Source organism: Pyxicephalus adspersus, chromosome 6 (assembly GCF_032062135.1).
Source record: "Pyxicephalus adspersus chromosome 6, UCB_Pads_2.0, whole genome shotgun sequence".
Classification (NCBI taxonomy): Eukaryota; Metazoa; Chordata; class Amphibia; order Anura; family Pyxicephalidae; genus Pyxicephalus; species Pyxicephalus adspersus.
The window spans coordinates 17,506,111-17,518,549 of NC_092863.1; the positions used below are offsets into that span (position 1 = coordinate 17,506,111).

General features: G+C 36.2%; 1 protein-coding gene across 1 annotated transcript; it reads left to right on the top strand.

Moving 5' to 3' along the window:
* Nucleotides 1–364: 364 nt before the first annotated feature.
* Nucleotides 365–11,383, top strand: GJD3 (gap junction protein delta 3). Its single transcript, XM_072414812.1, has 3 exons — nucleotides 365–455; nucleotides 1,202–1,275; nucleotides 6,731–11,383. The coding sequence occupies exon 3, from the start codon at nucleotides 6,757–6,759 to the stop codon at nucleotides 7,669–7,671; it is 915 nt and encodes a 304-aa protein (XP_072270913.1). The 5' UTR covers nucleotides 365–455; nucleotides 1,202–1,275; nucleotides 6,731–6,756; the 3' UTR covers nucleotides 7,672–11,383.
* Nucleotides 11,384–12,439: the final 1,056 nt, after the last annotated feature.

A 12,439-nucleotide genomic window follows, 5' to 3' on the forward strand; every position in this document is an offset into this window, starting at 1 on the left:
TGTAAGAACAGAAAACATATAAGAAACATTTTTAATAACTTGTTTTTTTAATAAGCGCCAACATAATACTTAGCGTTGAACAATAAATAGGGGCTGTGGATGACAAACCTGCGAATACATGAGAGGAAAGCAGGGCCATGCCCAATTTTTACACCAACATAAATAAGCTATTAAAATCAGAATAAAATCTTGAAAACTCAGACTCATCCATCTCGATAGACTTCTTATAACCTATCCCAAATAACAATAATGCAGCACAGGTCAGACATAAAACAATGCTTTAACTTATCCAGCAGGTTGAAGTCCCTTTAAAGGGAGGTGGAGTCAGCAGTGCCTAAATAACTTCTCATCCTGATACTGTCCAGGGAAAATGAAACATTCCCAGAGCTCTGGGCTATCAACTTCTGTAGTGAATACAGCTTGTGGAGTTGTGGATATTTTTTCCTAATATGCAGGTAAGTAATCACTGTATTCAGGCAGTGATTGTAGAATTGCAGGACTTGTCCTTGAAGGAGTGGAAGATGAATTGAGGGGTCGTGATGTCTTTGTATTAGGAGTGAATGAGGGGTCCTAATATCTGTGTATTAGGAGTGAATGAGGGGTCCTGATGTCTGTGTACGTGCAGGGGTTGAGAGATAGTCAGCCCTGTGTCTGTGTATTAAGAATGAGAAAATACACTTTTTAGATTTGTATATAAGGAATCAAGATCGAGAACTTTTTCTTTACGTTAGAAATGAGTTAGGGAGGTATAGATAAATATTATGCTCTCTTTATATTGGGAGGGGATGCAATGTATTCCTGGTATTTGTGTAAAAACAGAAGAGAAGTGTGTGCTGTATGTTTTGAGCATTGTATGTAACACAGGTATATCGTGTGTGTATATATATTTATCGTAAATAAATAAATAGCAGTAATCAATAGCAACCAAACAGAAATGTAAACATATGAAACAATATTCTAATTGGTTGTTATGGGTTACCTTGCTATGCACAATATTGCTATTTGCACTGTCTTCACCACCATTAACAGACAGGAATGGATGTCAGGTGCCTGTGTGCATGCCCCATATCACCGTCTGGGCATCAAATGTTAAATGTTTTGTGCCAGGTGCATGCTGGCATCGCATCTTCTAAGTATTATTTGACAACGCTGTGCCATTTAACCCTTTAACCTCCAATGTAAAACTGCTTTCTCTCTGCAGCTGACTTGCCAGCATCCCCACCCTGTGGAGGGGGGACAAAGCTGTCCCTGATGTCTCAGCAAGACAGTTGAGAGGTATGCGCTAAATGTAGACATTCTTATCTTATACCAGTCTGGGAGAAAGAGAGTGAGAGCACACGACAACACAACATTAACCATTGATCAGCCGTAAAAGTCATATATATATTTCCTATAGGCAGGAAGGTGGTAATCCATACACAAACCGTGCCTATAGGGTGAAAAACTTTTTAGGTTCCAGGGGGTGACCGCGTTAAGCTGACACTTAACAGTCCAAAGCCTCTTGTATTGAGAATACCTATTTCAAAGTCTTCAGCTCCTAAATTGAATGTAATACCTTTTCATATATAATACATTTATTATATAATGATATTTTTAATATGTAATAATAAATATATCAATTTTAAAATAAAAATGTATAATTTTTATAAATATTATGTATCTATACATATAATAATATACAGGGCTTACAGCTTTATAGGTTAAAAAAATGCCCATTGTGAAGTATAATGGCACCCAGTCTGTTCTTCATAGACATAAACAAGACATAATACAAATACACAGATTAGTCTAATTGGGTGCAGGTAGGAGCAGCTCTAAATATCGGGAATATTTTTAGGAAGTTACACTTTCAGCTCTATTTATAAAGCTGTGCATTTGACCTTACCTCAAATATTCCCTCTTGGAATCTTCCAGGTCCATGTGTTTCATTGGCATTAATTGATTCCTACTAGGGAATGTTTGAGAAAATGACAGATCCCCATGACTTTTTTAAAGAAAATGTTTTCTTCGCTGCTAAATACTTTATAGTCTGTTGATGATAAATCAGATCATAAAACATAAAAAACACATACATACGCAACAATACAAAAAAAGGGATGAGAGAAGTAAATCAGAAATAAAAGGAAGAAAGAATTAGGATTTTGGTCTATTGTATAGCCTGCTCTAGTGTAACAAGAAATAGTCATGTACACTAATTTAAACTCCAAAAGTATTAATATTTCATCTTAGTATATTAGAATTATTTCATATATCTTATTTACTAAATGAGCTGATACTAATTGAATATAGACTGTTATCCCCTTGCAAGGAAATTTAACTGAGTTTAGTGAAGCTTTTCTGAATTCAACCATCTAGTCATGTGCAAGCAGAAATACAGCTTTTCTAAATTTCTTAGCCCGTAACTGGGTATTCTTTGCAAAATACATTTTCACCACATTGATTAGGCAAATGTATAGCCTAAACTCCTCTGGTAAATCAACACAATGTTTAGACCCAGGTTAAAGATTATCAAAGATTTACTGGTATTATAGCATTTTATGTTCAGTGAGTTACTTGTTATATGCTGCGGATACAAATATCCTATCTTTAGTTTGGGGGGGGGACAGAAAGCATTACAAAGTAACACTGAATGGCAGTACAAATCTCAAACCTAGATCTCCAGAAGCAAAAGGCTGGTAAAAATTATAGAGCATATGCTTTGTGCAATACCCACCAGAGCACACTTCATGTGCTATGGTGTACTCCTTTATTTTATTTTTTTTTTTTTTTTAGCAAAGTGCAAGCATAGGGGATTTTATAGTATAAAGTATTTTCCTTTCAAAGCAAAGCTGTACAAAAGTTATTGTCTACTAGAAGTATCACGGAAATGTTTTAAGCCTGATCTTTTAACAAGCCATTGCAAGCTTGACAAAGGACTGTTGTGGCTTAAAACATGGCCATGCTACTTCTGGGGGGTTTATTAGTTGAACCGCCATGCTTTGAATAAAAGAAGATAAGAAGCTATTTGCTGAACTTTATATTACATAAGCCCGGGGCACCTTGGTGGAGAAAAGACCAAAAGCCAAAAAGGCAAGTCCAACATATATGGAAAAAAAATTCTTACTGATGAAAACTTTTGAAAATCATGGTAAAAAATATGTAATGGGTAATATTATTTCATCAAGTGTTTATAGTTACCATACAAATCATAACTCATTGTCCTGGTAGAAAAAATAAATTAAATTTTCGACCATTAGGTCTTCTCTTGGGAGACCGTAACTTTTAAAAAAGTCATAAAGAACTTTGATTCTTTACCACCTTTGGTGTTTGAGTATCTGTTATACTGTGTCTAACAGCATATTTAAATTCATTACATTTTACATTTTAACCATACACAATTATTTATTATTTTGTAGTTTTTTTCATAAATGAGAATTATAGTTAACAATAAAAAACAAAAACAAAAGCATTTAGGCAAAGAGCCTGATATGAATGCCTAATGTCTAAAGGCCACCATCAAACAAGATAATTTCTTAAAGCAACCATGTTGATTTATGTAATGTTAAATGTTACTGTTTAAACTGAACTTTAAAACTCAAGAACATTTTTGTAGTTGTGCTTATGTGTGCTTCTATTCACACAGCCAGTGTCTCTCGTGCCTCTTGTTTCCTGATAACAGACTCAGGTCCTACAAATTTTAAGTCCCGCTCCTCCAAATGGAGCTTCCACTATAATGCAAAGATGCTGGCAAAATTAGTGTGGTACCCATAGTTCCTATTAAGCATGGTCATGTTTAATTGACCCTAAATTTTGAAATAAAATAAGTGCTGTAATGCATTGTACAAACACATTTGCTCCATGACACATATTTTCAGTCCACCACTTTGTTCTATAAACATTTTGTTTTTACTTATAAAGCTAAACTGTGTTCAATCTGGGGTATGGTTAAGCCTTAAGCTGTGTACACACGTCAGATTTTTCTCGCTCGATAATCGGCATCGGCCAGATATCGGGCGAAAATCTGACGTGTGTACAGTCGGCGTCGTCCATCATTCGAACGACCATCCTGGCGGATCCACGGACGATGAACGACGACCGATCCTAATGCAAGGGAAGGGGGAGAGCGCGCAGCAGGGTGCCGCTCCGTCGCTCACCCCCTCCCCTCTCCATAGAGCAGAACGATGCTGTATGTACAGCACCGTTCATGCATCGTGTAGTCCTTTGTCGTTGGAAAGGATCGTGAAAGATCCTTTCCAACGACAAAAATTGCACGTGTGTACGCAGCTTTAGGCTTTCACTTGACGTCGATAAAGGTCTTCTCTACATCAAGGAAGAGCAAGGCGATTGAGCCTTGAGGTAATTAAGTGAACCTTAATCTCCCACTTTATTATTAATAAATAAAAAAAAAAAAACTAAAAAAACACTTTAAAAAATGTATCTTCCAATTGCTGTATCGGGGAATGATATCCTCCAAGTGAACAGCAGCAAGTTTTCATGAATGTAAGTGTAGTTTTCACTAAGTACCACAAATTTCTTACACAACCAAAACCCAACAAAAACCTCATTACTGAAGATCTTCATCAAGTGTAGTGCTATTCTATATTAAGCCTGACATAATAGTCCAGTTTTGTAAACATTTGGTTTCATCTGGCACATTTTTATACAAAGCACTGAGTGCACATAATAGATCTGTTCTGAAAAAGTATTCCAGTAGAAAGCTAAGATAATTATTTAAAGTCATTCTGCTCCCTGAAAACTGTCAGGTTCTTTTAGGGGGTCTCAAAACGGACCATCAGAGATGAAACTGTAGATCCTAATTAAGAAGATTTATTGTTGCAACAGAGAAAATCAAATGCTTAGCAGTTAAAGCAAAGAGATTCTAACTAAAACCAGAAAATATATCAATCTTTATAGGCATACAGAATCACTCCTGTACAGGGGGGCCTAAGCAGTTATCTAATTGTCATTAAACAGATTGCCCAATAATGTATAATCGGGAAGTCCATAAAAGCATAGATTTCACAGTTAATGGGGTGGATAAACCACCTGTCCAGCACTTTTGGCACAGAAATGACTGTCCGCCATCTTGGAATCTTTTTCAAGCTGGTATTAACCACAAGTCTCTTTTTAGCCTTCAAGGCCATCCTATGCTCAGCTTTCAGGATCATCTTGCTAATTATTTTTGTTGCAGCTGGTCTCTGAAAACAATCAAACAAAGCAGTAACTATTCTTCATAGAAGCAGAGTAAATGTTATATTCTATATAGAGAACCCCTATATTTTTTTCTCAAAACAAAGTTGGTAACAAGTAATAAATGCGGAAAGCTGGAAGTACCTGCACATACCTGCAGCTTCTATAAGTCCTTTTGCCATGACCAATGTTCAGGTAGTTTTGATTTGGCAAAGATTTAGCTCTTCCTGGTAGTGTTGAAGTTTACCCTCCCCATTGTGCCCCATGCAATATCCTTCTGTACAATAAAACAACCCATCATATTGATCAGTCTAATGTGTGGGTGAGACCAATTGGGTAAGCTTTACCTGGAAGTGTTGCACCTTTCACTGATCTGAACAGTCCAACCAACTTTTTAGGACTAAAAAAATAATGCTATAAAGCTGTTTTTTTACCGAGTACCTTAACATAAGGTGCTCTAATATTTAGTTAGACGCACTCTTCTCTGTTCTGCATGGTTGTAGACTATTCATTAGAATCAAAGACTATAGGAAGGCACTTTGATAAAACATATTTTGCTAAATCATATATAAAAATATTCAACATACAAATTTCACATTATATGAAAACCCACTGATTTAAAGACAAACACTTTACAAGCAGACAAGCAAGGGGTGTGAAAAAAAGATTACCACCATTTCAAAACACAATGTAGCTGTAATGTTAACTATAATTGTGATTAGTCATTTTATTTCTGAATTTGTATTTATATATGATATATATATAGCAAAATTTAAACTTTTAAAATAGTGTTTGAAAAATCCATTAACAATATTATTTTTAATATTAAGCCAGTTGTTATATACTTCCAAAAGTGATTACATTCAGAGTAGAAAGACTAGTATAGCCTTTTTTAAAAGACTTTTATGACTGTAAAGTAAATTTTAAAAACTTTAACTATATTACTATATATATAATAGGATTATATATATATATGAAAGATAACTATATTTATATAATATAAAAATAATCCAAAAAATGCAAATACATTTTATAAAATTCTACATTTGGATAATCCAAATAAGCTTTTCATAGAATGTTAGAGTCCTTACAACTAGAGAAAGCTGTAAACACTATGTCTATATATTAAAAAAAAACAATACATACATAAGGTCGATTGTTTGGAATGTCTAGGGTATGTTGTTTTCAATGCAAAGCTTTGTGCTATATTTTTATATTTACAGGTTTGTGGTATTATATTATTAATGTTGGTTTTTGTAAGGTAGTGAGCTTTGGATTTTTATAGCATCTCTTATATTTGTGAAAAGGAAAACTACTTTGAAAATCACTAATATTAAATTATTAGGCAGCTTTGTAAACCTTTAAAGAAGGTGAATTTTCATGTTGGTTATATCTGTGCATGTGATAAAAAAAACAGTGGGTTATTTACTTTTTGTCTGTCTGGTTCTTATGACTTCCTGAAAAGGGACTAGGATGACAGATCCCATACCTGTATAATAAACAATAAGAATAGTTTCAATTATATGTTCTCATAGTACTATCATTTTTTTTTCTCATGCAGAGCAAAAGTCCTGGACAAAAGAAGACATGGGGGAATGGGGCTTTCTGAGCTCTTTGTTAGATGCAGTCCAGGAACACTCTCCCATGGTGGGACGGTTCTGGCTGGTGGTGATGCTCATCTTTCGTATACTCATCCTGGCCACTGTGGGCAGTGACATGTTTGAAGATGAACAGGAGGAATTTGTATGTAACACTATGCAACCGGGCTGTCGACAGGTCTGCTATGACCAGGCCTTCCCTATATCCCATTACCGCTTCTGGGTCTTCCATATTGTGCTACTCTCTGCCCCAGCGGTGTTGTTTGTAATTTATTCCATGCACCAGAATACCAAGATGGGAAGAGATGCAGATGAAGAGGAGGCAGCACAACATGGGCAGCCGAGTAGTACCAGGTCCAAGTTAAGGGATGACCGGCGAGGACGCCACATACGCACATTCTACATTGTCAATGTGGTAATGAGGATAATGGCAGAGGTGGGTTTTCTAGTAGGACAATGGTTCCTTTATGGATTCAAAGTAGCTCCAGACTACAAATGTGTACGTGAACCTTGCCCACACACAGTGGACTGCTTTGTGTCTAGGCCAACAGAAAAGACCATTTTCCTGCAGTTTTACTTTGTGGTTGGGATCATCTCTGCCATTCTCAGCCTGTCTGAACTGCTACACATTCTGGTGAAGGGAAAGTGTCGGTCTAGGGAAGGACTGGGACCTAGTCCACCTCCAGCCTATGAAAGGGATAATTGGTCCAACAGAGAACATGAAAGATCCAATCACCTTTTTCTCCAAAGACAAACCACAGATGATCGGAGAGCTAGTGGGGCTGGTGGTCATCGACTTTCTATTGCGTACCCTCCGGGCACGGCCTATAAACTAAAAGTAGCTCCTAGCTCCGCTATCAGTAGCAAATCATCCAGACTAATCAAAGGGGACTTGACTGTCTAAAAAAAAACTGGGAATAGCGAGTGCACAAATGACAGTCATTTCATTTTAAAACGTTAATCCACAGACAGACGCCATTATCAGATGACAGAATGGCCTAAATTCTCACTGGGTATTTTCTGCAATCAGTGGTCTTACAACTCCACTCTAAAAAAGGTGCTACAGTATGTGGTATGACCACTTCAGCCTTCAAAGAAGGAGTTGTCTCAAGGGAATGCTATGCATAAGAGGACCTTATATAGACAATAAAGGTGCCATGTGAAGTGGAGAGAGCCACCCCATGCCTTTCCATCAAAAATTTGTTCTGGTTATAAGAGTTTTTATTCCAGTAGAAGTCATTTGCTGCAACCACTTTACAGCATCATTTTTGTGTTAAAAAAAAAATCTGTTTACAAAATGTGTAAAAAGGTAATTCTATGTACAAATTAGACACAATGCTAGAGGATCTCATACAAGTGTACAAGTGTACATACAAGTGCCTGTAGAATTCAGGAAGTTAGATCTGTCCACTTAAGTTTGTACAGTCAGCCAAGTGATAACTACTAAAGTAACTTTGACTATGGCTAGAAAATGCTGAGCTTAGGGTTTGTTTCATAGTAAGGAGAACTCCTTCTACTTTATGGAAATCAATTGGTGTTCCTTTTTATTTACCCCTATTCAAGTTAGCAAGCATTACAGCACATTGAAAAATGAGACCATTTACTCTATGAGGATTAAATTCTGTGTCAAGTGTGCCATGCCAGGTGACTGAACTAAGTTACAAACACCTTTTTATTTATTACGTAGGAGCCACATGGCGTAAATTGGTTCCTAAGGTCTAAATCCAAGACAAAAGCAAAGGTCTAGATAAGAGGTATGGTCTGTGTTTAGCACTGCATCATTTTCTATACTTTTCAAGGCCCCCATTTATTCCTCTAACACTCACTAATCACTTTGGTAAGTGTACTGGTGTAGTGGTTGCTGGGTCCTGGATAGCCCACAATACAAATATATGCTTACATATTATAAATTAGGTGTATTATCTCTAATCATGCCAATTTATACTTAGGCTGAATTTCAGAGAGATATAAAAAAGACAAGTTAGGTAACTCTGTATTTATTAATACACCCAGAAATATATTTAAAAAAAGAAGTTTTAGTACATTAAACTGTTTTAATATCAGCCGAGTTCAGACTGGAGAAAGGAGAGAATGGTCAATCATGTTTGTTGCAGTAGAGAAAAGAATAACAGGTAGAAGAGTTAATCAGTGTGTTCCATCTCCTTTTTCTGTCCAGTCATATGATGGAGGCAGCCTGAAATTATCGTGAAACTGCAGCATATAAAGATAGGGCAGACACATTTTATAAAAAGATGGACATAATATCAAATCATTTTGGCATGCAAAATAGGTTCCAAATGTATATTTCATCTAAGTTAGTTGTTTACCTGGAGTTTAATGGAATTAAGGGTTGCTTTTAAAAAATACTGTTGGCTTGGGCGTCATATGAATCCCAGGCTTGGAAAAAGTTTCATGGCTTCACTTTGGTACCACATTCCACATGCTTGTTCTGGGTTAGTTACCCAAAGCATTTTGTTTAAAATGTACAAAATGACTTCTGGCTGTCATATCGCAAGTCGTTAGATTAGATTTTTAATGACATTAAAGAGACCCTGTTAGGAATATAAAAATGGACAAAAAATACTTGCCTTTCCCACTGCTGCCAAACACACTCTATTCAAGAGGAATCGTCTGCTAACAACCTCAATGTCGATCATCATGTCCTCTGACATTCAGTGGTTCCTCCTACAGACCTTTACATCAGTACTGTGTCATGTAGTGATGTGCAGTTTAGCATAAGGAAAATTTAACTTCAGGGGGACCAAGAGACAGACATCTTAAGTGTTGATTTCTGCAAAAGACATCCACAGGCAATTCCTCTAGAATGAAGCCTTCTGATTGTGGGAAACAGGAAAACTATATTATCTATATGTTTTTAAAGTAGGTTTGGCTGCCACAATAATAAAACAAAGACCACTCAAAAATTCCATGTGTGGATATCTACTTTTTCCCAACCCCTCTCTGCTTACTGTCCGCTAAACAATATGGAGCCACTGTTTCGCATCAGGTTCAATTTAAAACTCACTTGCTGACGCATTTTGCCCAACAAGGGCTTTATTGCATTAGACATTAAAGCGTGAGCATGAGTTGGGGTTTTATCAGATTTTTCCATGTGGAATGGCAATGTTTAACACTGAGCATGGCACTCAGTTTGCTTCATATTGTTTAATATTCTTTTTATTGCTAATGGGATGGCTTAAATTGAAACTCCAGGGAAACAGCTAAATATATCCTTAAACGTCTTATGTTTACTGTTTTACTTGCCAAAGGCTTTGCAGAACATTATGTATGGTACACTGGGCAACTTTTCAAGCAGCTTGGTTGGCACAGACCCCCCATGATATATGAATGATATAAAAGGTCTACAACTAATAAAGTGTCAGGATTTATAGCAGGCAGGAAAAAGGGCAGACAAGGCTTTGTATATCATAGGACTCTATACTGTAGAAATATGTCTGCAGAAAATTCCTCCGCTGAGCCTGAGTATCACCAGCTCCAAGCTCAGATGCCAACTCTGTCTCCCTTAAATGGAAAATAAATGTAAAGAGCCAGCCTGTGTCTAAATGAGCTATATAAATGTTAAAGCCTCCAAGCATAAGCAAAAACTGTTGTGACGTCTGAATCTGACATTAGGCATTACTAGTAAAGTGTTTATAGGGGTAACTAAAGTCTTTATCCTTCTGTTTTACATAAAGGCCAAATAAAGGGTTGATGTTGGCTTATCTGTCAGCAAAGCATGGCACAAAGGTAACTGAGCTATCTGATCCAAACAGCTAGAGGTGATTGGCAAGTAACGGGTAGGTGTTAGAGATAACCAATCACAACAGTTCAACATCTTTAATTCTGTAACACCCTAATATTTCTCTCAGAAAAAGATTTACCTTTTAAGTTCCATTTTTTAATAGTATTTTATAGCACATAACTATTTTAAAAGCTAATTATGGAGACCGTCTACTATATCTTAGAAGCAGTAAAATGATCAAAATTAGAATTCGTTTTTATGTTGGAGTTTTAAACTCTGAACAACTATAGGTAACTGAGGTTACAAATGTCCTTAGGGAATGTATTTTTTTTAGATACTAAATAAATAAATTTAAAAACTTAAATACTGTGTATTTAGCATCCATAAACTCAAACATTCTGGTTACTAAAGCTTCACATAGGCTAGATCACTTTTCCTGGAAACAATCATTAATGATCATTTCCAGCGTCAAACAAGAAACAAGTGAATGCTTAGGAAGGAAGGGGGGGGGGGGGGGGGTCATCTTGTGTAATAAAAATCTAGTGTCTGTACATAGCATCAGAATTCCACAGTGCTCTTTACAACTTCCAAGCCTTTAGACAAATAGTGCAGAGACGTTTTTCCCCATAAAAAGTTTTCTAAAGGTATATTTCATGTTCATAAAAAAAATAAAAATATTTAACCTCTCAGTGAGGATCCCTTTCCCTTTTCCTTTTGTGGATTTTTAAAAGCAACTTACGCAAAAAACTAAAATTAATAATTAGATTGGCTGATCTAAAGTGCAGCCTTTCAGTTGATAGGTAGAACATCAAAAGTTTGCCTAAAGCCTCTCCCTAAGTTATAATTTCAGGTGGCCTGTGTTAAGGATGGGGGGGGGGGGGGGGGGGGGGGGGGGGGGGGTTGAGTCGCTCCCTTGATGACTTTTGATGTAGCAAATTAAAATAAAGCCAGTGACCACAGCAAACCAGAATTTTATTGTCTCCTTATGAACGCTTTGGTACATTAATATCTACTAATTTAGTCTTTAAATAAACCTGTCAGAGACCTATGTAATGGGAACTAATATTTATATATATATATATATATATATATATATATATATATTGGGAAAAAGAGCACAATTAGATTTTACTCACATTCAAGTCACATGTCAAAATGTGTAAAGGTTTGCAGGATCTATTCGTCTTTTGATGATGTAGGATGGTTCATTGGCTAATTGGAAGGCTCAGTGATAATGAGGAGTGGTGGCCAGCTTGACTTTTACTGGAGAACTTTTGGATGGATCAATTATTTTGGAATGTAGTTCCTACTAAATGTAACTTGTGCTTATGCATTTGTTTTCGCATGCTCTGTTTGAATTGCTCACTTTTTGTAAAAGCTTGTTTATAGAGATTATCCCCTCCAAAACTAATATTTCTGTATCTGTTAGATGCTGAACATCCTAACTCCAACTGCTTAATGGTTCCTTTTGTTTTTGTTGGATCCACGTGGGTTCCCTGGTTTGCATACCTTCTTTAGCAGTTATGGGACCATTCTGAAACATTAAAGATGACATCCCAATAAAGTGAGGAACACCAAAATGGAAAAAGAATTGGATATATGAATATATTTCACATAAAATATAGTAAGATTATTTAGACTGGCTCTATAACTCCATGGGGCCTGTTTATAAAGCAGGGAATTCAGTGAACGTTTTCTGCTTGAGAATCCACAAATTTTAATGACAAAAGGATTCCTCACCTGGGAATGTTTCAGCAAATGCCAGATATTTAAATAAACCCCCCATCAATATATAAATCCTTACATAAGACTATTTCCCCATCAAAATAATTTTGCACTAGATTACAGATATGATTCTGTAGAGTAGCTTCTCGAAAATTGCACCTATCTGTATATATGTAAATGATGTTTGAAGCACAGATGTAACTGG